Raw genomic sequence first — 27,970 nt, forward strand, 5'->3', positions numbered from 1 at the left:
CTCGCCATTTTAAAACAGTCTATTTTTTTCTTTTTCAACCATTCCTGTGTACTTTTGATTGTATGCTTTGGGTCAATGTCTTGCTGGAAGGCCCAAGTTTTCTTACACTGGGTAGGACATTTTGGTCTAAAATCTCTGGATAATTTTCTGATTTCATGATTTTTGTGCTACGGTCCAGGCCTCCAGTACCATACGCAACAAGACAACCCCACAGCATTATGGATTTTTGACCATGCTTAGCGGTGAGTAGGGTATTTTGCTTAAAAGCTTTATTGCGCCATCTGTAAACAAACTGTTGCTTTGCAATGTTGAAATCATCTATCCACAAAACATTTTCCCAGAAGAAGTGTAGTTTGTCAATATAATCTATGGCATGGATCAGTCTTTCCTTTTTATGTTTTTTTTTCAGCAATGTTTTCTTCCTTGGCCTTCGCCCATAAAGCTCTGCTTTGTTTAATGTGCAGCGTATGGTGTTTGTGGAAACCATTATCTCAGACTGTTCCAGGTTGGCCTTCCGGTCTTTGGATGTTTTTCACCATTCGCACCAACCTTTGAAAATATCGCTTGTAAATTTTCCTCTTTTCCCCACATCCAGGGATGCTCTTGATGGTTCTATGCTTGGCAACCGTCTTAATAAGATTGTGCACTTTTGAAACTGGGATACCAAGGTCTTTGGAGATTACCTTACACCCTTTGGATGTCTTGCTTTTGCTAATAATAGCTGTTCTGATGTCCTTAGATAGCTCCTTTGTCTTCGCCATTGTAACAAAGGAACAGGGCCTAACATGTGGCTTTTTTAAAGCACTGAAGTCACCATTCATTGGCTAATTCATGACAAATGGGCACTGACAATTTATCACAGGGGACTCGCATTTGTAATTTACAACATGCGAGTCAAAATGTGTTTCCCTACAAATTTAATGTAAAGAGTGCAGAGATACCAGTGTCACAGCAAGCTTTAAGTTTTTTGATTTTTGCTTCCCATTGTTTTTTTGTTTTAAATTGTTTATCATTTGCTCTTTTATATTTGACACAAGTGCGCTATACAAAAAAAAATGTTTTACTTGATTCATTTTTTCAGGAGATATTCGACATTATGTACTGAAACTTCCTGGGTGCCAATAACGATGAGCAGGACTATATGTGGTTTCTTCCGATGTGAATTTTTCTTTCTGGTCAAATTATAATTTTCAAGTAAAACATTTCTCACCTTCTAGGTATCATAATGGCTTCTACCCTTGTGAGTTTTGTGATGTTTAAAATGATGCCATTTGTGGGTAAAATATTTTCCTCATTTTGAACACGATTTCTTCTCTGTGTGAATTCTTTGATGTTTAGCAAGGTTTGATTTATCTGCAAAACATTTCCCACATTCTGAGCATGAATATGGCTTCTCCCCTGTGTGAGTTCTCTGATGTTTAACAAGACTTGATTTATATGAAAAATATTTCCCGCATGCTGAACATGAAAAGGGTTTCTCCCCTGTGTGAATTCTTTCGTGTTGAGCAAAACCTGATTGACCTGAAAAATATTTACCGCACTCTGAACATGAATATGGCTTCTCCCCTGTGTGAGTTCTCTGATGTATAACAAGACTTGATTTCAGTAAAAAACACCTACCACATTCTGAACATGAAAAGAGAGTCTCCCCTGTGTGAATTCTTTGATGTTTAGCAAGATTTGATTTATCTGCAAAACATTTCCCACATTCTGAGCATGAATATGGCTTCTCCCCTGTGTGAGTTCTCTGATGTTTAACAAGACTTGATTTATATGAAAAATATTTCCCGCATGCTGAACATGAAAAAGGTTTCTCCCCTGTGTGAATTCTTTCGTGTTGAGCAAAACTGGATTGATCTGCAAAATTTTTCCCGCACTCTGAACATGAATATGGCTTCTCCCCTGTGTGAGTTCTCTGATGTATAACAAGACTTGATTTATGTACAAAACATCTACCACATTCTGAACATGAAAAGAGAGTCTCCCCTGTGTGAATTCTTTTGTGTCTAGTAAAACCTGATTGCTCTGCAAAACATTTCCCACATTCTGAACATGAATATGGCTTCGCTCCTGTGTGAGTTCTCTGATGTATAACAAGACTTGATTTATTTGAAAAATATTTCCAGCATTCTGAACATGAAAAGGGTTTCTCTCCTGTGTGAATTCTTTCATGTTTAACAAGACTTGAATGACCAGCAAAACATTGCCCACATTCTGAACATGAATATGGCTTCTCCCCTGTGTGAGTTCTCTGATGTATAACAAGACTTGATTTACGTACAAAACACCTGCCACATTCTGAACATGAAAATGGCTTATCCCCTGTGTGCATTTTCCTGTGTTCAACAAGATGTGATTTTTTGTTAAACCATTTCCCACATTCTGAACATGAATAGGGCTGCTTCTCTGTGTGAGATCTCTGGAACATAAAAGACTCTGAAAAAAATCTTTTCTCCCCTGTGTGAATTTTTTTACGGATTTTTCCATATTCTGAAGTTAAAAATGGCTTCTTTGCTGTAAGAGCACTTAGATTTTTAATGCATCTTTTGTGACTATTATTTTTCTTAATCGTCTGTGATAAATCAGAAGACTGGACTTGTTTAAAAGAATCAGATGATAGATCTTTGCTGTGAAGGGATGATGGTATATCTGGAATAAAGGCATTCACTTCAGTTATATCTTGTGTGATATCAAGATCATCTGATTTACAAATTGAAGATGTCAGTTGTGCTTCCAATCTCCTGGTACAGTCATCTGCCAAGAATAATAATTATTTTTAATAATATATACAAATTTAAGGATATTATTTATAAAAATAGCTTGTAATTTCGTTACCGACATCCCCAGGTCCGTGCACCTATTCTTAAAGGGCCAGCGTATCCTGACCTGGAAGTGTCTCTCAACTTATGGCTAAGAGGCACTAGGTATTTAAGACATCCTCCTCCTTTGGTAGTTGTCTGGGAAACATTGTCTATCTTTAGAGACGCGTTGCTAGTTGTCAGTTGCTGTTCTATTTGCTGAGTCTTATGCTGTGTGTGCGAACATGTGTCTGTATCCTAGTATCCGATGTACCAGGAAAACCTGCTGCTTTTATCTATACCAGCTGTACCTACCATACCGGTTGCATCTGTTTATACCAGCTGTATCTTCTGCACCTGTCGTATCAGCTGTATCCGCTGCACCTGCTTACACCAGCTGTCAAATCTGTACCCAACCACATCAGTGACTGTCAGTTTCCATTCCCTAACCCCCGGGGCATCTTAAAGTTGCACTTGGCATCTACTTTCCAGCACAAGCCTATCCTCTCCATCAAAGGCTCTAATGAAACTGAGGTAGCCACTTAGTTATGCCCTTCCTGTTTGAAACGGTGCTGAGGCCCAGTGGGCCCACTCCCGCTTGCACCCACAAGCATAGCCTTCTGCCCAGTCCATGGATCCCAGTGGTTCCAGAACTCCTCAGCTTGCAGCAAGTGATTGTCCATCAATAAGAACAGGACTGGATCCTGATCTACTTGCAGTCAGTGGACACCTGCTTGCAAGCATTTATACCAACGTCTCCACCTGATCCTGTCCTGACTGTAGTCGCCACTCCAGCAGCATATCAAGCTCCAAGCTTCGGTACTCATCTGTCTGCTCCTCTGTGGTCTGACAGCGACCCTAAGCAGTGCCTGGAGATTCATAAATCAGTGCTCCATGCACTTTGAACTTTTATTAATTTTGAACAGATCCAAAGTGGCCTTAATGATGTCAGACATGACCAATGAGTCCCTTGCTTAGATCAATTCATTAGAGTAGAAAAGTGAGCCTGTTTTGGACCTGCAAACCTTCCAGGGGGCGTTACACAAGATATTCGAAGATCCGGGTCGCTCCTTTGACTTTGCCACGGAATTATCGGCTACTATGCCATTTGTTTCCATACCTTGTCCTGCAAACTAGGCTGGAATAATGGAGGGTCTGTCCAGAAGAAGCAAGGACGAACGGGCCAGCTGTGATGTGCCATCTTCCCTGGACGACTTGGTATCTCTGGCTATCCGCATCGATCTCAGGTTCCAAGAAAGCTCTAGAGAGGCAATCCATGCGAGATTGTTGCACCTGGCTCTTACCTTCCAGAGACCCGTTGTGTATGATCCGCAGTTCCTGCTGCTTCCTCTAAGAACATGAAGGTAGATCGCGTGAACCTGGCAAAGCCTCATCTGGTGAACCGCTGCAACACAGTCGCATACATTTCTGTTCTTTGAAGCCGGGGAACTTCCAAATCTAGGGTCCATAGGAGAGGCTACCTTAGGTGACAGCAAGTCTTTATCCTGTTCTTATCCAAAGCTTTGCCCGTATCCTGTGGCAGCACCCGATTCACTGAGTTGGTCTATCTGCACACTGGTTCTGAGAGGAACTTCATACAACAGGTCATTGTGGATCAGTAACAGATTCCAAGCCAATGACTTCAAGCTCCCATAGCAGTTTCATCCGTGGATGCAAAACGTCTGTCGGAGGCTATCCGATTCATCACCGAGAAAGTTGAGCTCTGCGTGAGAATGCTGCACTCAAGGATGATTGCTTTCTATAAATCTACAGGGCCGTCACATCCACTGCTAGTGGGTCTGCAGTGGTTTCAGATTAGCGAGTCTGTCTTCAACTGGAGATCCGGAGATGTGCTCACATGGGGTCAGCCCTGTCACAATAAATGTCTAATTCAAGTCCATCCTGTCTGACCACCAGTGATGTCCTCAAATCTTCTGGGTCTGCCTGTTGGGCTTATGCTGACATCTTTGACAAGAAGGAGGCCGAGACTCTGCCTCCACACAGGCTATATGATTGCCCTATCGTCCTACTTTCGGGTTTCTCATCTGTTCGCAGCCTTGTCTACCCTCTGCCCCAAGTGGAAACCCAAAAAGAGTAAATCAAGGAGAATCTGGAAATGGAATTTATCCAGAAGTCCTTATCGGCTGGAGCCGGGTTTTTCTTTCTAAAGAAAGAGGATGGTTCCCTGCACCACTGTACAGATTATAGAGGTCTCAACTATATCAAGGTAAAAAATACATTTTCTAGGAATTCGTGAACCATATCTTCTAAGATCTGCTCTACTCATGAATAGTGTTGTATCCAGAGGACATTCTTGTATTCTCTCTCAATGTGACAACGCACAGGAGGAATGTTGGCCAGCTTCTACAGAGTCTGAGGGAGAATCGTTTATATGCCAAATTTGACTAGTACTTTTTTAAATGTATTTCATTTCTCTTCCTGGGCTACATAATCTCTAACACCAATTTTAAGATGGATCTGGAAAAGGTGTCAGCGGATCTAAAGTGTAGCTTTGTCCTCGTGATTCAGTGGCCCCTGTGTTTTGCCAATTATTACCGCCAATTAATTCTGCAATTCTTATACCAGATTCTTCCTATCACGGTCCTGACTGGCAAGGGGGCGAATCCTAAGATGTGGACTTCTGAAGCGAAGAGTGAGTTTATCTCCCTTAAGTAGGTATTCTCATTGGCTCCAGCGCTGCATAGGCCGGATTTAACAGACAGTTCTTCTTGGAAAAGGATGCTTTGTCCTCCGGGACCAGTGTGATCCTCACGCAGAAGTCGGCTTCCGATAAGAGGGTAACCTGCTGTTTCTTCTCCAAGGCCTTCTCTGCTCCTGAGCGCAACTACTCAATTGATGACCGAGAATTGTTGGCGATCAAGATAGCTCTGGAGGTGTGGTGATCCTGTCATGGGTGTGTCACAGTTGACAGACAACCCTGTGGTGTCCAGCTGCTCCTTGATATTTCATTCTTTTTTTCTGGTGTCAATTCAGTTCCATGTATCTTCTCTCTAAGGGTTAACGCTTTCCCCTTAAGAACCCTGCGGATACCTTGGCAATTCAGCTGCTAATCCTTATCCGCACTTAATGTGTCCATATATACCTGCATTTCACCTTGGTCTGCTGCCAGTGATAGAGATACTCCTATGCTGTCCAGATTGTTGCTGTACTTCTCCCAAAGTCACCCTGGAGAGAAGTATTCCCCTGTTTGTTTTCGCTTTATGTGCTTTAGCTTTTAGTGGGGTTGACAAGCGCACATTCCATCAGGTCACTTCTTAGGGGTACTTTGCACGTTGCGACATCGCTAGCATCGGCTAGCGATGCCGAGCGCGATAGTTCCCGCCCCCGTCGCACATGCGATATCTTGTGATAGCTGCCGTAGCGAACATTATCGCTACGGCAGCTTCACACGCACTTACCTGCCCTGCGACGTCGCTCTGGCCGGCGACCCGCCTCCTTCCTAAGGGGGCGAGTCATGCGGCGTCACAGCGACGTCACACGGCAGGCGGCCAATAGAAGCGGAGGGGCGGAGATGAGCGGGACGTAAACATCCCGCCCACCTCCTTCCTTCCGCATTGCAGGCGGGACACAGGTAAGGAGATGTTCCTCACTCCTGCGGCTTCCGACACAGCGATGTGTGCTGCCGCAGGAACGAGGAACAACATCGTACCTGTCGCTGCAGCTAAATTATGGAAATGACCGACACTACACAGATCAGCGATTTTCGACGCTTTTGAGATCGTTTATTGGTGCTTCTAGGCTTTACACGTTGCGACGTCGTTATTGGCGCCGGATGTGCGGCACTTTTGATTTGACCCCGACGAGATCGCAGTAGTGATGTCGCAACGTGCAAAGTACCCCTTAGGGTCCGGCTCCATTTCAGGGTTAGCCAGGGTCTAGGTATGCTGCTCAGCGCATTGGTGTGGAACCTATTTAGGGACTTCAGGAGAGCCAGGGGCCAGTGGAAGGTTTTATCAGTGGTCACTTCTTCCTATTCCCTAGAGATAGGGTTTCCCTCCTTCCTCCACTCTCTTTTCGTAATTTGCTCAGTATTTCCCCATACCTAGCGTGACAGATACTTACTGGTAGGAGCAGTACATCCTGTTGTCATTTACTCTAACCACAAAAACTTGGCCTACCTACAGTTGGCTCAGAGGCTGAACCCGCGCCAAGCCCGATGCTCATTGTTCTTCACCTACTGTATTTTGACTTTGTTCTACATTTCCAGCTGGCAGAAAAGAACGTCAAGGCGGATGCACTCTCCAGGTCTTTTCTTTCAGCCAACCAGGAGGAAGAGCCTTAACACATTATTGAGACCATGGGAGCTCCAGTAAGTGTCTCAAGTACCATCCAGAAAAAAACATTGTGGTGGAGGCAGACTGGAAGCGTGTGTTGCAGTGGGGTCACTCCTCTAAGCTGGCTGCTCACTCCAGTCAGAAGATAACTCTGCTTATCTCACGGCACTATTGATGTACAATGCTACGTAAAGATGTCATATAATTTGTCTCAGCCGGTTTCTCATGTGCAACCGTTAAGAAGCTTCTGTTTGGACGACTATTACCTCTACATGTGTCGTCTGCTCCTTGGCAATAAACATGGTGCCAACTTCATCACCGACCTGCAGGTGTCTTTTGGTTGCTCCATCATCTGGGTAGTAGTGGATAGGTTCTCTAAAATAGCCCAATTCACTCCATTGTCTGGTCGCCCTTCTGCCTCTGTGGTCGTCGAGTACTTCATCCAGCACATATTCTGCCTGCACGGCCTAAAGGGTACTTTACATGCTGCGGCATCGCTAGCGATCTCATTAGCGATGTGAAATTCTAGATCGCAAGTGCGATCTTTTGAGATCGCACATCCATAAAATGACCTATGTGCGATCTCGAAAGATCGCACTTGCGATCTAGAATTTCACATCACTAATGAAATCGCTAGCGATGTCGCAGCATGTAAAGTACCCTTTACTCTCCACATTGAGTCCAATAGAGGCATCCAATTCACATCTCGGTTCTGACAAATTTCCTGTGGCACTTTGTCAATGAACACCACAGCAAGTGTCTCAAGCTTGTACCATGGGCGGAGTTCTCCTATAATAATCATGTAAGTCGTCCTCTAACTCTCCATTCCTCATCGTATTTGGACAGCAGAAAAAAACACTCCCTGTGGTTATCACTTCTGGCAACCCTGCCTCCGATGTTCCTGTCAAGTGGTTCTTCAAAGTATAGATGGAGACAAAGGCCTCCCTGAAGCAGTCCTTCATCAGGATGAAAAGGCATGTGAATAAGAGACACCTTGATCCTCCTTCGTTCTGTCCCAGAGATAAGGCATGGCTCTCTTCTAGATATGCAAGATGTCTTCCTTCAAATTGCATCCCCGCTTTATTGGTCACTTTCAGGTGTTTCAAAAGATCAACACTGTGTCCTATAAGCTGAAGCTTTTGGAATCCTTGGGGAATGCCAACTCCTTCCATGTGTCTCTCCTCAAGCCTGTAGTCCTGAGCAAATACTTCACAAATTTTGGTACCCTGCTTTCACCGGTAAGTGCGGAACACATCCTTCAGGAAAAAAACATCCTTGCCATGAAAAATCTGAAAGGCAAAACTCTTTTTTTAGTTGATTGAATGGGGTTTGGTCCCGAGTAGAGGTCATGGGAGCCTCATGAGAACATTAAAGCCCATCTTCTCCTGAAAAGCTTCCTTTCAGGCCTGGAAAACGAGCAGCATAAGGGGGGAGGGGGACTGTAAGGACTGTAAGGCTGTTACTAGCGTTCCTGTACGGACCTGTCCCCTTTCCCTGGTGGAGACACTGGAACAATTACCCTCCTGGCCACCCAGCGGTGGCATCAGTTTCCCCAGTTCCTGCTATTGTCTTCCAGGGCCTGCACATGCCATGCAGGTCTCCTGGGAGCTCGCTTAGGGCACGGGCGTACCTAATCTTAAAGGGCCAGTGTGCCCTAAGGTCCCTTTCACATTGCGTTTTACCTTCCGCTCACAGGTCCCGTCGGAGCATCCATCCGAACCGCCCCTCCCCCACTCTGCCAAGCGTGTTCCAGACGCATGCGCCCGGCAGGGCCATTCACTGCTATGGAGCGCACTGCGTTAGCGTGTGCTCTGTTATGTGCCATTTTGTGCACATATACGTTTCTGCAGACGGACACCCGAACGTAGTCTACCTACGTTCGGGTGTCCGTCTGCAGAAACGTATATATGCACAAAATGGCACAAAACAGAGCACACGCTAACGCAGTGCGCTCCATAGCAGTGAATGGCCCTGTCGAGCGCATGCGTCTGGAACACGCTTGGCAGAGTGGGGGAGGGGCGGTTCGGACGGATGCTCCGACGGGACCTGTGGACGTATGGCAAAACGCAATGTGAAAGGGGCCTAACCCACAAGTGCCTCTCAGCCTATGGCTGAGAGACACTAGGTATTTAGCCCATCCTCCCCTATTTGAGGTGCCTGGGCAAAGTGGTCTATCCTTAGAAACGCGTTGCAAGTTGTCAGGCTTGTTCTGTTTGCTCAGTCTTATGCTGTGTATTCTAACATGTGCCTGTATCCTAGTATTCACTGTGCCCACTGTACCTGTTGCATCTATTTAACTATACCAGCTGTGCCTACCATACCTGCTGCATCAATCTATTCCAGCGGTGCCTGCCGTATGCGCTGCACCTGCCTACACCATCCTTCCGGTCTACACCCGACAACATCAGTGACTGTCACTATCCAATCTCCAACCTCTGGGACCTGCTATTGCAGTACCGGGATTGCATGGAGTAGCACTTGGTGGCTACGTTCCAGCACAAACCTATCCTCACCATCAGAGACTCTAGTGAAGACGAGGTAGTCCCTTAGTAACACCCATCCTGGTTGAGCCGATTCTGCTGCCCAGTGGGTCTACTCCCACTGGCACTCACAAGCATAACAGTTTGCCCAGGCCATTGATCCTGCTGGTTCCAGTACTCCTTACCTCGCAGGTATGCATCAAGAGATCGTCCGTCAATAGGAACTACAAGGCTGGATCCTGAACTACTTGCAGTCAGTGGTCACCTGCTTGCAAGCCTTAACACCAACATCTCCATCTGATCTTGTTCAGGCTGTAGTCGCCACCCTGGCAGCATATCCAGCTCCGAGCTTCGGTCCTCATCCGTCTACTGTTCTACCATTTGACAGCGACCACAAGCAATGCAGGGGATTCATATATCAGTGCTCCTTGCACTATGAACTTTTGTATTATCAGTTCATTTTAGACCAGGCTAAAGTGGCCTTTATAATGTCACAGGGGCGGCCCTTGCTTGGTTTGGATCAATCCATTGTGGGAGAGAAACCTTCCGGGGGCGTTCCACGAGTATTCAATGAACCAGCTCAAGTTTCCTGTAGCTGAAAGGCACTATATGGGAGGTGCCCAGGCAACGTGGTCTATCCTTAGAGACATGTTTCTAGTTGTCAGGTCCTATTCGGTTTGCTGAGTCTTAAGCTGTGTGTGCGAACACGTATCTGCCTATCATACCTGCTACATCCATCTATACCAGCTGTGCCTGCTGGACCTACAGTGACTGTCAGTATCCTATCCCTGACCCCTGTCCCCAGCTGTTGCAGTACCAGGACTCCCTGGAGTAGCACCTGGCATCTACGTTCCAGCACAAGTCTATCCTCACCATCGAAGGCTCTAGTGAAGACGAGGTAGCCGCTTAGTTACTCCCCTCCTGGTTGAGATAGTGCTGCGGCCCAGTGGGCCCACTACCATTCGAACCCGCAAGCATAACAGTTTGCCCAGGCTATGGCTCCCACTGGATCCAGAACTCCTCAGCTGACAGGTATGCAGCAAGAGATGGTCCATCAGTGGGAACAAAAAGACCAGATCCTAATCTACTTGCATTCAGAGGATACCCGCTTGCAAGCCTTCCGTATAGCACAAACCTATCCTGACCATCAGAGGCTCTAGTGAAGACGAAGTAGTCGCTTAGTTATGTCCCTCCTGGTTGAGCCGAAGCTGTGGCCCAGTGGGTCTACTCCCACTTGCACCCACGAGCATAACAAAGCTAAAGAAATTGCAAACTATATATATTGTAATTATTTACTAAAACAAAAACGGTTTACAATCTAAGAGTAGACCTCAGGAACCAGTAGATCTTGATGTTCAACTCTCTATGTTCATTTTGCCTCCAGTATATTGGAATAATAAGCCACCAAATAATATTTTGTAGGCCAAAATTATACCAAACTGCTTCTCCATCAGTGAAAAAATGGAGGGTTTCCACAATGGTTGTAGCTGAAAGGAGAGGGTAGTAGGAGGGAGAAATCTACATTTAAACCCGCCGTCTCCAGGACATGTTTAAACAAAAAAAACACTAGGCCAACTCCTGCACCTCCTCAGGTGTGACAAGAATTTCACAATCAAACATTTTAAACCTTAGGGTACCGCATATCAAGGTTCTGGAGTATGTGTAGCTTGGCGGCGCACCGAAGGCACATGGTTTCCTTGCCGCATCTGTTGCAGAGACATATGTTTGCGGCCATTAACACGCACCGGGGGTGCCAACGGGAAGGTCGGCCAGTCCAAAATTGAGTTTGGAGGGAGATCTAGGCGTGTCAGAAATTCTGGCAGACCATTCAGATCTTTCAGAGACACCACTCCTCTTTGATCACGGACCTGCAGCTGAAAAGGGAATCCCCAGGAATAGGGGACACCCTTCTCCTTCGAAGCCTCCAGGATTGGTCGCAAAGCTCAATGCTTGGACAGCATGGTTCTCGACAAGTCTGTAAGGAACTGCAGACGGGAGCCATCAAAATCAAATGGACTCTTGATCCTGGCCTGTTTCATTATTTCTTCTTTGATAGTAAAATAATGGATTCGGCAAATAATATCTCTGGGATTGTCGGAGTCCTGGTTACGAAGCCGTAGAGTTCAGTGTGCTTTGTCAATCAACAGTTCCTCTGTGGGCTCTTTCCCCAGCAGGGAATTGAATATACCTCTGAGGGTGGATAGCAAATCTGATGCAGAGGCAGCTTATGGAAGACCACGAATCCTGATATTATTGCGTCGGTTGCGATTCTCCAGATCCTCAACCGCGCCAAAAAGATAGTCCAGCTGTTTTGAATGAAGAGCTAAAGGTCTCCCTCTGTGTCGTCTGTTCCCATGCCAGTGAGTTTGAGGTGGTTTCCAATTGAGATACCTTGTCCGATACCTGGTGACCATAGCATTTAAAGCTTGTATTTCAGATTTATAAAGATTCTCAAGCCGCGCTATATATCCTTCCATATCAACTTTGGTAGGGAATTTCATCATTTGGGACCTGAGATCCTTAATTTCGTCAATCATAAGTGATGCTTGCATAGGAGATGCTTCATTTAGAGTTGCCCCAGGAGCTGCCTGAGAAGGAGGGCTATTATTCTCCTCTGTAGGGCAAGAGCTTTCCTGTATTCTGTTCCTTCTGCTGTGTTGTGGACTGTGCTTTGGGAGGAGCTGTGGATGCCATGTTGTTATATGTATTTTTGCAATGACCACTTCCATTTTTGAAGAATTTCTGAATGCCCCTCTGGGAGGTCGAGCCTGGAGTCTCAACTGGTGTGGGGGATGGTGAGGGTGATGTTCTTTTACTTCTCCTTATCATTAGGTTAGCAAGACCACACAGAGTGTTTTATAATGCAGGACAGGCTAAATTAAATTAGGGGAGATAACACAGCCTGCAGCTGGCTTCAGCTTTCAATACCAAGATAACGCCAGGGGATAACTGTATACTTGACAATAGGCTGTCAGCTGTATAATTAACCCCCACAGCCTCCTTTGTTCAGCAGTAGGGCGATGCTCCCCTGCGGTGCCCAAAGCTGTATGCAAATCTGCTGATCCAGCTTACCCTGGCTTCTGCATGGCAGGTGTTCGTTATGTCGCCTCTCACTCAGGTGCCCTGATTCAGAGCAGGGGGCAGGTGTTGTCCTCTTCAGCGGCACCACTCACATCCACCAGAGACCCGATGGAGGAACCCTGGACTGAAGTCTGCCACTGGCACCCAGAGTACCCGGGAACTGACCATGAGGTGTAGCAGTAGGTGGACGATCTTGTTAAACCACAGGCCTGTCACCACGCTGCTCCAGCAAGTTATGCCCCAAACGTCCTGCTGCACAATCATCCCGATCCTCAAACTGCCCGATGGAGATCTGTGGGCACATCCCTCGCACTCCACACATCCCTCGCACTCCACTCCCAGCTGGGGTCACCTCTCTTCCTGAATTAGCACGGCAGTCAGCTCTTTTCCATGCAGGTGCTCAGAGCTCTCAGCACACACGTCTAACCAGTGCCATTGCTAGGCCATGCCCCCACGGGCTAATTTTTTTAAACACTATGTACATTGTGCAGTGGTGGACAATCCAGGACAGTACTCCTACTCCAGCCTAACTACTATTTGTCATAGAGGCCCTTTTGATGGTGACTCCAATATGCTTCTAATTGACCCCTCCATCACCCTCACCCCACTTTCTTTATGACCCCCTCATTTACTAGGGCTATGGTATCGCACATCTGGGCTCAGCTTTGATGTGAGTGATCTAGATAAGTGACGACCCCTCCCCTTCACAGCTGATTGCACGTGTATGTGTATAAATTGTTCCATTAAAGTCTGCATGAGATTTTAGTCTGCATCAATACAAGTATGCACCATATGAGTATGATGCAATGAATTGGACCAGAATTTGATCGGAAGGAACCTGTAGGTAACTGGATACATAGACTCTGTAAACAATGTTTGTGTTTCTCTATTCTCAATTTCACCCTATAACGCTTCATTTTTTACTTTACCCCTCTGATCCCTACACCCAGTAATGACCTGGTCACCTCTCCCTCCATCCTCCCCACCCACCTCACCTCCTCAGATTTTTCCTCCACAGTACACCCTGTGTCTCCAGACACACACAACCATCTCATGGCCTCTCCTGCTCCCACCTACTAACACTCTCTCTGCTTCTCCTCACTGCTGGGGATATCTCTTGTGATCCTGGCCCTCTTCATCACATCCCCATTGTCACTTCAAACCCTCATCCACGATCTATGACAATTTTTCGCAACCCTTCTAACCTCATACCCATTCACCCAGCCCCTGCTCCCCCAGTCCCTCTAATAGGAGCCCTATGGAACGCTCGCTCTGTCTGCAACAAACTTTCCTACATCCACGATCTTTTCATCAGTAATAAACTTTCCTTCCTCGGCATCACAGAAATCTGGCTCACCCACTCTGACACAGCCCCTCTGTTGCACTTTCTTATGGTGGTCTCCATCTGTCTCAAACCCCCCACCCCAGTAACAAGCATGGTGGAGTGGTTGGTTTGCTCCTGTCTGACAAATGCTCCTTTACACCAATTAAACTGCCACCTTCTGTTACTCTCCCCTCTCTTGAAGTGAACTCTGTCTGCATCTACTCTCCTTCCAACCTTCAACTGGCTATCATTTACCGCCCTCCAGGACCAGCCTCCACTTTTTCTGACTATTTCACCACCTGGCTACTAACAGAGAACAGTAGAGAGGGGTTTCACACCGCGCCAATGACCGACAACTCCTGAAGTGTCAGATTAATGCTTCTTTATTTCACGCACAGGTCAAGTCAACGCGTTTCAAGAATCTCAGCTCTCTTCATCAGGACAAGCTGGCAAAGAACATCAAATCTGCTGTAAGGCGCCCTATACAGCATTAAATACCTTAGTGGTGAAGTCCTGATCCACCCCTTTTTGAAAAAAATCGGCGGGAATCTATACATTTAAAAAACAACATGACATCATACAATGTAATAAACGAATTGTCCAACATATTGCTTTGGGAGAACATGTTATTAATCCCAGGAAGTTAATAATACTAAATAAAAGTGATATTGAACAAAAAATAATAAAATGTATATTCAAAAAAACACAAATGTGTGCAATGGTGTTGTAATTGTCTTCAAAAACATTCCTCTATATATACACAAAGACACATATGTTTCCAGATGTGTCTTTGTGTATATATAGAGGAATATACATTTTATTATTTTTTGTTCAATATCACTTTTATTTAGTATTATTAACTTCCTGTCGGTCATTGGCGCGGTGTGAAACCCCTCTCTACTGTTCTCTGTTATCTGCCAATTGGGGACTGCTGCCGTGACCTGGAGTTACATGCTTGCATAGGAGTTGTGACTTTCACAACCCCTTTTGGTGAGTAGGTTTGCGTATTTAAGACCCCCTATATACCGGGGTAAGACCCTATTGCGCTTCTCTTTCTACAGAATATTTATTACCACCTGGCTACTATATTTCCTTTCTACCGACATCCTCACTGTCATCATGGGTGATTTCAACATCTCAATCAACACCTCCCACTCATCTGTCTCTAAACTTTCCACACTTCCTTCCTTCTTCGGCCTCACCCAATTGTCCTCTGCAGCTACTCACAAAGATGGCCACACGCTGGACCTCATCTTCATTCGTCTCTGTTCCCTATCTAACCTCTCTAACTCACTTCTCCCCCGCCTGACCACAACCTACTCACATTCTCTTCCCTGTCTTCTCCAAATACAGAACCACCCTCCACAAACTGTCGCACCCTCGCATTAATCTCAATCATCTTGATTTACATTCACTTTCTCAGTCCCTTCTCCCTCTCGCAGACATTGCTTCCTTACACGATGCAGATGCTGCTGCCTCTTCATATAACAATACAATCGTTGCAGCTCTCAAATCAGCTGCCCCCCTCATGCATACCAGAACTCGCACAAACAGACAACCTTGGCACACGAACCAGACTAAAGAACTGAGACGGGCTTCCAGAATTGCTGAGCGGAGATGGAAGAGATGTCATTCCACTGAGCACTTCATTGCATACAAACAGTCGCCCACCACTTTCAAGTCCACACTCACTGCTACAAAATACTTTTCATCTCTCATATCCTCCCTGTCTCACAACTCTAAACAGCTATTCAACACTTTCAACTCTCTCCTCCATTCCCCAGCACCACCTCCCTCTCCCCTGATCTCAACTGAAGACTTTGCCTCATTCTTCAAGGAGAAGATTGACAACATCAGAGCAAGCTTTGGCCCTCAATCCCCACAGCCCCTCATCATAACTACTCAGCCCTCTTCCTCTAAATCCAGCTTCTCCACTATGACAGAAGATAATCTTTCCACTGTACTTTCAAGATCACATCTAACCACCTGAGCACTTGACCCGCTCCCGTTGCACCTCATCCCCAACATCACCGCAGTCCTCATCCTGGCCCTAACCCATCTCTTCAATCTATCTCTAACAACTACTGTATTCCCTTTATGCTTTAAACATGCTCCAATCAAACCCATCCTCAAAAAGTCCTCCCTTGACCCACCCTATGTGTCTAGCTGCCGCCCCATATCTCTTCTCTCCTATGCCTCAAAACTACTGGAACAGCATGTCCATCTTAAACTGTCCTGCCACCTTTCCTCCTGCTCCCTCTTCCAACCGCATCACTCCACTGAAACTGCCCTAACTAAAGTCACCAATGACCTGCTAACCGCCAAAGCCAAGCGACACTACTCTGTCTTCCTTCTCCTGAACCTGTCCTCTGCCTTTCACACAGTAGACCACTCCCTCCTATTACACATCCTGTCATCTCTGGGCATCACGGACTTAGCCCTATCTTGGATCTCTTCATAACTAACCAACCAAACTTTCAGCGTCTCCCACGATTTCCTAATCTCGCCCTCTGTCGGTGTGCCCCAAGGTTCAGTTCTTGGACCCCTGCTGTTCTCCATCTACACCTTCAGTCTGGGACAGCTCATAGAGTTCCATGGCTTTCAGTATCATCTTTATGTCGATGATAAGCAGGATCTCTATCTCTGGATCTGACATCACCTCTTTACTAACTAGAATCCCACAATGTCTGTCTGCTATTTCATCCTTTTTCTCTGTTTGATTCCTAAAGCTTAACATGGACAAAACCAGGGCTGTGGAGTCGGAGTCGTGGAGTCAGAGTCGGAGTTCATTTTGGTGGAGTCGGAGTTGGAGTCGGTATAAAATGGACAGACTCAGACTCCTAAAATATATAATAAATTGGGGACAGTAGTTCAATGCAGAATGTGCTGAATATTTTTTCATAGGAATTTGGGAAAGTTATGAAATGTCCTATAAATGGCTGTTCTAGTTTTGATCTAAGGCTACATTCACACACAGCGTTTTTGCTGCGTTTTTTGAGGATACGTTTTTCAGCTGCAAAAGCAGATCAGCTTTTTAAAAAACCGCATCACCTGAAAGATTTTTGAGCTCATACATAATGTTTTCAATAGCAAAAGCAGATTAGAAAAACGCCACACAAACTCACATGCTCATTCTTTGTGAGGATCCATTTTTGAGCTTATTATTGCTGCCAGAACCCCTAAAATTGATTCCATCTTGAAGAGACGTGCTGGGAAAGGGGAAATTGTTTGAACCAAGATATAGCGAACCCTCAGGTAACCCTAAATGAAGGTCAATGGACACAGGTGGCTGAATTGAAGGAATTGCTTAATCACCCATTTACCGTGACTAAAAAATTACAAGCTAAGGATTTAACTCCTGGCATTTTCATAAGGGAAGAACTTGCTATTTTGCCTATCCCAAAGAGGAGGTTTAAAAGCAGATGGCATTTCTGCTTCAATGAAATGGAGAGAGACACAGCTATTGGAAAATAAAATTCTTCTGGCAGCTGTTTATGTGGACCCAAGTCATCGTATACTGCTTGATGATCAACAGCTTACTAAAGGAAAAGAAGCTCTGACTGAGGTCGCAGTTAGAATGAGTGGCTACAGGACTGCCAGGCGCAAGAGGACTTGGGGCCTGACAGTGCTACTGCTGCCATATCTTCATCCTCATCAGATGAGGAGTTTGACAAGTATTTGGATGACATGGAGCGGGCAAAGCGTTGCCGCAAGGAAAGAGATTTCACTATGTCTCCTATAGCAGCAGATTGACCAGATTTCAGCAAAATTTTTCACTTGCTCTCAAAGAAATAGAAAAATTCAGCCGTTCATCAAAACTGACTGTGCATGAGGCAATTCCTTTATACCCGGAAATAGGTAGAAATGTTGCCCATGTTGTTACGGCTTTGCTTCCAACCCAAGTTACTGTAGAGAGGTTGTTCTCTAGCTTTAAAATTATTAGGTCAGATTTGAGGTCATCTATGAAGGAGGATCTGATGGAGGCAATTCTATTTCTTACAACAAATTCATAGACTGCACAAATGATATTTAGTATGTTTTTGCTGAAAACTGTTTTTTGCCACTTACATAGTTTATTACATAGTGTTATATATATATATATATATATATATATATATATATATATATATATATATATATATATATATATATATATATATATATATATATATATACATAGTGTATGGCATATTTAAAATGTATTAGTTTTTGTGTTCTAAAGTTGTATTCCAATAAATATATTAAAATATATTATAATATTAATATAATAGAACATAAAATACATTATTTATCTAAATATCTTGATTATTGTATCATAAAAATGATTAAATGTCTGATGTTCACATTGTACTACAATACATTTTTCACTTAAATATAACAATATATGTGGGAGTCGTTGTCGGTGCAAGGGAAATCGAGGAGTCGGAGTCGCAGGTTTGGGTTACCGACTCCACAGCCCTGGACAAAACAGAATTCATTATCTTTTCTCCTCCTCACTCAACCCATCTAACAAGCCTATCCATCATAGTTGATGGCTGCTCACTCTTCCCAGTCTCCAAAAGCTCATTGCCTCGGACTAACCCTTAACTCTGCTCTATGCTTCAAGCCACACATCCAAGCCCTTTTTACCTCATGTCGACTACAACTCAAAAATATCTCCCGGATTAGTGTATTCCTTAATCAAGAATCAGCAAAAACGTTAGTGCATGCCCTCCTCATCTCCCGCCTCGACTACTGCAACCTCCTGCTTTCTGGATTCCCTTCCAACACTCTTGCACCACTCCAATCTATCCTAAACTCTGTGGCCCCATTAATCCATCTTTCCCCTCATTAGTCCCCGGCCTCTCCTCTCTGCCATTCCCTTCACTGGCTTCCCATTGCCAAAAGACTCCAGTTCAAAAAACTAACCATGACATACAAAGTCATCCACAACCTGTGTCCTCCTTACATCTGTGACCTAGTCTCCCGGTACCTACCTGCACACAACCTCAGATGCGCACAAGATCTCCTTCTCTTCTCCCCTCTTATCTCCTTTTCCCACAAATTGCATACAAGATTTTTCTCGCACCTCCCCCATACTCTGGAATGCTCTACCTCAGCATATCAGACTCTTGCCTACCATGAAGACAAAGCAATCACTTATCTCAGGGAGACCAGCCAGAGAAAACAGTGTCGGCAGCCAGAAACGGCGCTTAACATAGTGTAATCCTAGGTGCATTGCCCTCTGGGAAGTATGTGTGACGCCCTGGCCTATCAGGTTGTCACAAGGGTGCCGTGCAATCTGCCCTTCTGAATGGTACCCGCTCTTCCTTGGTTACGGGTCCCGTCACTTTGGTGTTTCTACCAACAGGTGTACACAAATCCTGAGGAACACTCTGCACCACACCCACCAAACACCCATTGGGCAGCCTGAGGGGAATAGGGCCACCCAGATAGAGGGCTGGTAGAAGGAGGGCAGAAGTGTCAGTGCAGTTGGAGAGTTGTAGAGTGGGAGTTGGAGGAGAGAGACAGCGGTGACAGTGCAGGTCACACTGTAAAAGCTGGGCTCCTGTACCAGCCCAGGTGCCAGACGTTGGCCTGGCCAGAAGGAGCTGGAACCCCGGTCGCAGGGGGTAGTGGCAGGGAGCACGGTGCTGCTACAGAGAGCAGGCCGGCTCCCTTGTGCTACAACCGGGCAGGGACCAGGGAACACGGGGTACGCGGACCCTAGGCTGGGAAGTAGTTTCACGCATCCCAGTAATTCACCCGACGGGAACAGAATCTTCAGGAACCGTTCCCCACCCGCTCCAGAATCGGGGTACTAGCACAACGAGGGGGATAGGACTTCCCACAACCGTCTAGAAAATCCCAAGTGTGAACCCTGAGAGCAAGCTCACCCTGCTAGCTACGCAGGTGAGCCGGACCCGAAACGCTTCAAGTGTAAGGGATCCACACATAGGACATACAGTGCCAAGGGACAAGGCTTCAGGTCAACAGGCAACACCAAGAGGACACGGACCCAGCGTGCCCGCCCAAGGACCACAGAGCGCTCAAGAGTTTGGTTTACCTGGTGTTAGCGTCAGTGAATTTGGACTGTGAGAGTACACGTTACCCCCCTATCACCCGACGGGTTCCCCACGCCATCCATCACCGGATCCTGGGACACCACTCCTCTGCCAACGGAGGGGTTAACAACTTAAGCTGCCATACACAAGCGTCCCCGGGCTCCCCAAACCGGCAGTGGTGGTCCCTCACGTTACCACACACCGTGGGTGGCATCACGAACATTATGCCAAAACCACAAACAATTCCCTCCTTTATTTACGAGGGTGCCGCGCGACGCCGCCTCAGACCCGGAGACCCCTCAAGCCACTGCGGATCCGGGTCCGAGCAGCCCGTCGGCTGTCGCGGGGGCGGCACACCTTATAGGAAAACTTGGCGTCACGAACAGGATGCGAGCAGGACCCACTAACCTGGGTGACGTGCGTCTTGAAAAGTGAAGGTCGTGATCCAAAATCCCTTTTTCCGCAACATCCGCCATTTTTCCGCTGTTTACGCGCCATAAACGCCATCTTCTTGAAAAATGGCGCAAAGCCAAAGCCCCGCCCTTCGTCTTCAGCCTGAAACAGGAACCAGAAGTTCCCAGAGGGCCACAGCGCGCGAAAGAGTGCTGGGAGAAAACCGAGGGGGCGTGCCCGAATGTAGAAAAGCGGAAGCGGAAGAGAAGTAGGGACGCCAGGACTCTGCCATATTGTTCCTGGACAACGCAGAGGCAATATGGCGGAGCGGAGCTGGTCACCGGAACGTCCTGTTCCCGGGACCGCGACCTGGATCGAAGGAGAGACCGAGCAGCTGTGCAGGAGAATGCGGACGCAGTTCCTGTTCACACTAAACCACTGGAGGGAAGAGATAAGGAGTCTGGCAGTGGCGGTGCGAGCCCGTTAGATCGAAATCCCACGTGAAGAAAGGGTAAGCGGTTACCTAGTCCTTATTCATAACCCTAATCCGGCCATGGCGGCTGAGGGTTCCGGTCCGCCCCCGCTTGTGGCAACCACTCCACAGTCACCTGCCCCGTCCTTGGTGGACACCAAGCTGCCACTATCCACCCCGGCAGCGGAACCTGCAGTTTGTTTTTGTGAAGCTCCAGCAGCAGTCCCAAGGTCCGTCCCCATCCGGGTTACGGCAGCAGTCGTCCGGAGCCCGGCCAGACCAGATCCGGCCGCATCACAGGGCCCGTCCTTAGAGGCAGAGCACCCGGGCCCTGCAACCCCGGCTGCGTAGCAGTTGGGCCCACCACTTCCATCAGCGAGAGTGGAGCCTTCCGGTTCACCAGTTCCACTACTGCGCGGCATCCCAACGGCTGTTGGGGCCACAGCAGCGCCTTCAAAGCCAGAGCCAATCAGAGAGCTGAGGCCGGACGCCAATGCCTCCTGCTGGGAACGGCCACAACAACCTTTGAAACTGACGTTGACCCAGACAGAGCAATGGCAGCAAGAGATAATGGCCCGCACCCAGCGAGAGAAAGATTAGCTCAGGAAATCTATGTTCCGTACCCGAGGCCCAGTAAGGAGAGGCATGGTACACAGTTATGATCCTGAAAAGGGATGGGGTTTCTTGTCAGAAGCTTGCCTGGCCGACGGGGTGTTTGTTACCAGAAGAGATGTGGAACAACACCTCCCAAGAGATCATCCTGGTCGCAACCTTGAGCCTGGGGAGATGGTCAGCTACACCCGGCACTGGGGCGAGCAGGGCTGGTATGCCCTCGACGTGAAACGTGCACCGTGGTGAATGAGCAGATCGTTCCGGCGGCTGTCATTGGCTACCGGTTCCCCAGGGAGCTAGACCACTAAGAATGTTGATATTAGCAAAAAAAAATATGGTACCGTAAAAATGTTAGGTATCTGTGTTTTCCGTTTGTTATTTTCCACAGTTTGCTATTTTCCATATAGAAAATGTTAGAAAAAGAGAGAACCAATGAAACACTAATTGCATGGGAAAGTAACCTGATTTTCTCTAAATTTGTTGCACAGTTGCACTACGGTACAGGACTTTTAGGTACGGTTTCTATAGAGACTTCTACATTTTATAGTTGATAAAAAAAATGGACCACAGTCACAGGACTGGCGTGACCAACACAAACTTGTGTCTTGTAAAAAGACTGCACCCGTTGTGCCATCAGAGTCGTCTGGCCAACCCGGGACCTTAACCCGACCAAGGACCCATGTAGGTTTCCAGGGGAACCAGATTGTTTAGATAAAGGGTTATTGGGATCCGGGACATTGGGACTGGACTGTCGCAGGAAGGGACCGCAACGTGGAAGGTTGGGTCCCCGCTGCCATAAAAACTGGTGGCGTCCCCTATAGCAGACGAACTTTAGTTTAAAAAATGTTTGTAACGGTTTAAGAATGCACCTCCCCTGTGTGGGATGAACCAGTTTAAAAAGAATAAAATGTTGTTAACCCTTTTTCCTCCCTTTAAAAAAATAAATAAATAAATGCTTGGTGTTCTCTGTCTCGCGGACGAGCCACATTTAACCAAGGGGGAATGTGACGCCCTGGCCTATCAGGTCATCACAAGGGCACCGTGCAATCTGCCCTTCTGCATGGTACCCGCAGCTCCTTGGTTACGGGTCCCGTCACTTTGATGTTGCTACCAACAAGTGTACACTAATCCTGCGGAACACTCTGCACCACACCCACCAATCACCTTTTGGGCAGCCTGAGGGGAATAGGGCCACCCAGATGGAGGGCTGGTAGAAGGAGGTCAGAAGTGTCAGTTCAGTTGGAGAGTTGTAGAGTGGGAGTTGGAGGAGAGAGACAGCGGTGACAGTGCAGGTAACGCTGTGGAGCTGGGCTCCTGTACCCGTCCCGGGTGCTAGACGTTGTCCTAGCCAGAAGAAGCTAGAACCCCGGTCGCAGGGGGTAGTGGCAGGGAGCACGGTGCTGCTACAGAGAGCAGGCCGGCTGCCTAGTGCTACAACCGGGCAGGGACCAGGGCACGATGGGGTAAGTGGACCCTAGGCTGGGAAGTAGCTTCACGTAGCCCAGTAATTCACCCGACGGGAATGGAATCTTCAGGAACAGTTCCCCAGCCGCTCCAGAATCGGGGGACATGCGCAACGAGGGGGATAGGACTTCCCACAACCGTCCAGAAAATCCCAAGCGTGAACCCCGAGAGCAAGCTCACCCTGCTAGCTACGCAGGCGAGCGGGAAAGGAAACGCTTCAAGTGTAAGGGATCCACACATAGGACACACAGTGCCAAGGGACAAGGCTTCAGGTCAACAGGCAACACCAAGAGGACACGGACCCAGCGTGCCCGCCCAAGGACCACAGAGTGCTCAAGAGTTTGGTTTACCTGGTGTCAGCATCAGTCACTTTGGACTGTGTGAGTACACGTTACCCCCCTTGCACGCGACGGGTTCCCCACGCCATCCATCACCGGACCCGGGACAACACTCCCCTGCCCACGGAGGGGTTAACAACTTAAGCTGCCACATACCAGCGTCCCCGGGCTTCCCAAACCGGCAGCGGTGGTCCCTCACGTTACCACACACCGTGGGTGGCGTCACAAACATTATCCCAAAACCACAAAAAATTCTCCCCTTTATTTCCGAGGGTGCCTCAGATCCGGAGACCCTTCGAGCCACTGCAGATCCGGGTCCAAGCAGCCGGTCGGCTGTCGCGGGGGCGGCATACCTGCAAATCAAAAAGGTCCATGGAGCTTCTATTAGGAGTCTCAACATGGAAACTAGCCAGATATCCTTCCGGGAAGGACCTAGCCAAGGAGTGGCTCTTTTAAGGAGACCACCATAACCACCATATTAAGTGGCCTTTTTAGTCAATATCAGGCTCTTGATGAGTTTAAAGATATGACAAGGGAAATACCAAGTCCAGGTTTCCATCCACAGACAGCTGTTTCGGGGTATTGCCCCTCATCAGTGTGGAGTAGGATTCTGGCCAGGTGGGAGCAATGCCTAGTAGACCAACAAGACAAAGCAATCACTAATCTCAGGGAGACCAGCCAGAGAAAACACTGTCGGCAGCCAGAAACGGCGCTCAACACAGTGTAATCCTAAGTGCATTGCCCCCTGGGAAGTATGCTAATCAAAAAGGTCCATGGAGCTTACCATGGAAAGCTTCAAAAGGAACTTGAAGACCCACCTCTTCCGACAAGCCTACAACCTACAATAACCCTCATTCAAAAACAGCATTGTGCAACCAGCTCTGTCCTCACCAATTGTACCCTCACCCATCCCCTGTAGACTGTAAGCCCTCGCGGGCAGGGTCCTCTCTCCTCCTGTACCTGTCTGTTTTGTAATGATCATGATTGTTGTACTTGTTTTTTATGTACTGTATAGCCTTTTCACTTGTAAAGCGCCATGGAATAAATGGTGCTATAATAATAAAAAATAAAGAATTTATGTATGAGATAGCCAAGATGATTGTCTATAAAAGGAAGGTTGTCTCCCGTTCCAGGTGATGGTGAGATATGCAGTATGAAAGTCAAAAGTTCAAAACATTGTTATCCTTTTACTCGTCGGTTTATAGAGACCACTACTCACCCGCACTGTCATCTGTAGGAATCTCCTCTTTACTCCGCTCATCACCCCTCACATATGTCTCTGTAGTATTAATATGGGGCAGATCTTCACCCTGAAAGAAATATTGTAAAAGTCACAGCCAGATGGAGAAGTCTCATCTATGATCAGCTCTAATCCTGCCATCTCCACCGCTCTCATTACACAAGTATAACACATATAATACTGGAGGATAAAACAAGACTAAGCACAAGACCTTCACAGCCGTCTACACATCATAGGGAGATTTCATGGCACCTTCTCTCCATCTACCTGATGATCCTGAGGAACATCGGGATCTTCTTGTTTACAGTCCTGTGGGAGAAGAGGACGGGGACATCTCTCTGGTGTTGTCCTCTTACTGGATAGACCTGGAGGAGACACATACAGGGGCTGAATTCATTCCTTACATACAGATAATTATAGGTCGTGTGTATTTAGTCCTGTCTATTACCTGGTGATGTTTAAATCAGCAGGGGAAATGCAGGATTAGAATACCGCGCCAAACCACAGGAGTCCAGGTGGAGGTAGTAAAACTCTTTTCTTTATTTTCACAGGTCTTTACACAGGTCTACGCGTTTCAAGGACATATCCGTCCTCTTCCTCAGGACAAATGTGCATAGAATACAGTATTCTATGCACATTTGTCCTGAGGAAGAGGACGGATATGTCCTTGAAACGCGTAGACCTGTGTAAAGACCTGTGAAAATAAAGAAAAGAGTTTTACTACCTCCACCTGGACTCCTGTGGTTTGGCGCGGTATTCTAATCCTGCATTTCCCCTGCTGATTTAAACTACTCCTGCTGCGGGTCCGCTGCCGTCCACGTTATCTACATGCCTTCAAAGGAGTTGTGACTATCACAACCCTACCAGGTGAGTGTTTCTCCTGACATTCACCACCCTTTGTCTACCGGGTAAGACCCTATTGCGCCTTATCTTTCCACAGCTTTGCCGTATTACCTGGTGATGTGAGGGGCTGGGGAACCTCCATCATGGCGTCCTTGTACAGATCTTTGTGTCCTTCTAAATACTCCCACTCCTCCATGGAGAAATAGACGGTGACGTCCTGACACCTTATAGGAACCTGACACATACAATGATACCGTCACCCCCGATCCCTTCATAGCGTTACTGTATAATGTCCCAGCATTCCCAGCAGTGTCACCTCTCCAGTCAGCAGCTCCATCATCTTGTAGGTGAGTTCTAGGATCTTCTGGTCATTGATGTCCTCATGTATCGGGGGGTGAGGTGGAGGCCCCGTGATTGAGCTCAGGGGTCTTCCCCGTCCCTCAGATACAGGGGCCTGACAGCGCTCACTAGAGGTCTTCTTCACTACTGTGTAATCCTGGTTATGGAGAGACACAGTAATAAATCTCACTCCAGACATTTCCAGAGTCCTCACCTCTCCAGTTATGTCCATCTGTTATTCCCATAGATAAGAATGGTGTAATGTGACGTCATCAGAATCTCTCACCTCTCCAGTAAGCCGGAAGAGGATCTCTAGGGTGAGGTGTAATATCCTCTCCGCCATCTTGTCCCTGTCCATATCCATCCTTGATGGGACAATCAGGAGAATTCTCTTATATAGAAGATCTCCACTGAGAGGATCCGATATTTTAGGGACCTGAATGGGGAGAAGAGGACGATGTAACATCATAAAGAATCCGGTGTAATAATACAATTACTGGAGATAACCATTCACTAGATAGGGATTATTGCCGCGCTGCCATGAGGAGTCCAGACTAACTCTGCTGTCATACTAATAGGTTGAGGAGAAGGGACGTAGACTCACTGCGCCCTGAACCAGGCTTACCCGTAGGGGCATGATTAAATGCCTACCCAGTCATCACCAGAGCCTCTGAGGTTGGACTTTGCTGACAGTAGGCACCAGTTACCAATACAGGGCAGTCCCTGGTTGTTGTGTTCCACCAAGAGGCTGAGTGGTGTATCATGAGAAAGATGGGGTGGGAGCCACTGCCTCTAGGGAAGAACAGGAAGGATAAACCCTATCACTTTATTCTGAGCAACCCTAAGCTCTCCGATGTCCCAAGACAGGTTCTTTCCCCTTGTGCGGCTGTGAAGCCCCGCTGGTGATGTATCAGTGCATACCTTCAGGGACTCCACGTAGCTGGTGCTGGTCACAGGTAGGGAATCTTCGGTTTTGATCGTGACGCCACTCTCAGTATTTGCGGTCAGAGGGGACCGCCACTGCAGATTAGGAGGCACCTGGGGCTGATGGTGGGTGCAGTCGGGTGTAGTAGCCTCCTGAGAGTGAGGCAAGCCCCAGGGCCCTTTGTAAAGCTGTAGTACCACAAGTCGCAGAATGACCACACACAGGCAAAGTGTCTTTCAGGGTTTTTACTCACTTCAGGTGGCAGGGTGAGTAACCCGGGCGTAGCTGGGATGAACCAGGTGGGAACCAGGTATCCTTCCGGCTGACTGTATGAGGGTGACTACAAACTCGCCTTCCTTAGCCCTTGGTGGTTTGGGGTGACCCCGACTTTGAGTCCCTATGGGGGTCACCCAGGGAAGATGCTGCAGCCTCTCTCCCCTTGTTGTTTGCCGTGTGCTTGTTCCCCGGACCAGGCCACTCCAGCCTCTTGCCTCCTGTGACCTATGGGCCCAATCTTGCGGTTACGTGGCTGCGGCTTTTGTAGTGTTGTGGTGTGGGCTTTAAGAGCCCCACACCGGCAGGTTTAGCAGGGAAAGGTGAATCTATCCTCGCTTCGGGATCTGCCGCCCGGTTGGGCCTGGTGCTCTCTAGAAGTCTCCTTACTTCCCACTCCGTTGCACTCGCTAGCTGAAGCTGGCTTTCAGGCAGCACTTCTAGTTGACCGTTCTCCCCCGTCTGTAGCCACTGCGCGGGCGCTGTTAGACAGCATCAGCCCCACAGGTCTGCTCCTCACTGAGCCCTCTGGAGTTCTCTGCTCTAACTGACTCACTGCTCCTCCTCTCCTGTTCTTGCCTACGCCACCTAGCAACCAGACTCTCCACCACACCCCTTGAGAGGAGATGGAGGCTTTTTAACCCCCTGCCACTATTCCAGTGGAGGTATAGGCTTTGCCCCCTCCTGGGATCCCCAGGGGTCCTCTCATGGGTACATGTGTGAGACCTGATCACTATGCGCCTGTGTTCCACACCCCTGTCAGCCATCCGGATTACCTGTATTGTACTGTCCCCAGCATGGGTGCAGTACTCAGTGGTGCCTGACCAGGTCAGGGGCGCCACATTCCCCCTTAGTTATCACCAGCACGTCCTCGGGCTGCAAGACAACATTTTAAAATGCATAAAACATTAAAACATGGTAAAACATTTAAAAGCACCAGATATCAGACATCACCACCCTCCACCCACAAGTCCGTTAACCCACCCAAAACCCTCTCAGGAGGCAGGTCACCGGTCCTGTTGGTAACCAGGTCTGGGCCATCCGTTTCT

The 27,970-nt window shown here is 47.5% G+C and overlaps 1 protein-coding gene across 1 annotated transcript; it reads right to left on the reverse strand.

Moving 5' to 3' along the window:
• Positions 1 to 26,360, reverse strand: LOC142261684 (uncharacterized). Its single transcript, XM_075332144.1, has 3 exons — positions 26,349 to 26,360; positions 24,521 to 24,611; positions 1 to 2,754 (listed from the first exon to the last, which is right to left on the reverse strand). The coding sequence occupies exons 1-3, from the start codon at positions 26,358 to 26,360 to the stop codon at positions 1,292 to 1,294; spliced, it is 1,566 nt and encodes a 521-aa protein (XP_075188259.1). The 3' UTR covers positions 1 to 1,291.
• Positions 26,361 to 27,970: the final 1,610 nt, after the last annotated feature.

Source organism: Anomaloglossus baeobatrachus, unplaced genomic scaffold (genome assembly GCF_048569485.1).
Source record: "Anomaloglossus baeobatrachus isolate aAnoBae1 unplaced genomic scaffold, aAnoBae1.hap1 Scaffold_2388, whole genome shotgun sequence".
Lineage (NCBI taxonomy): Eukaryota > Metazoa > Chordata > Amphibia > Anura > Aromobatidae > Anomaloglossus > Anomaloglossus baeobatrachus.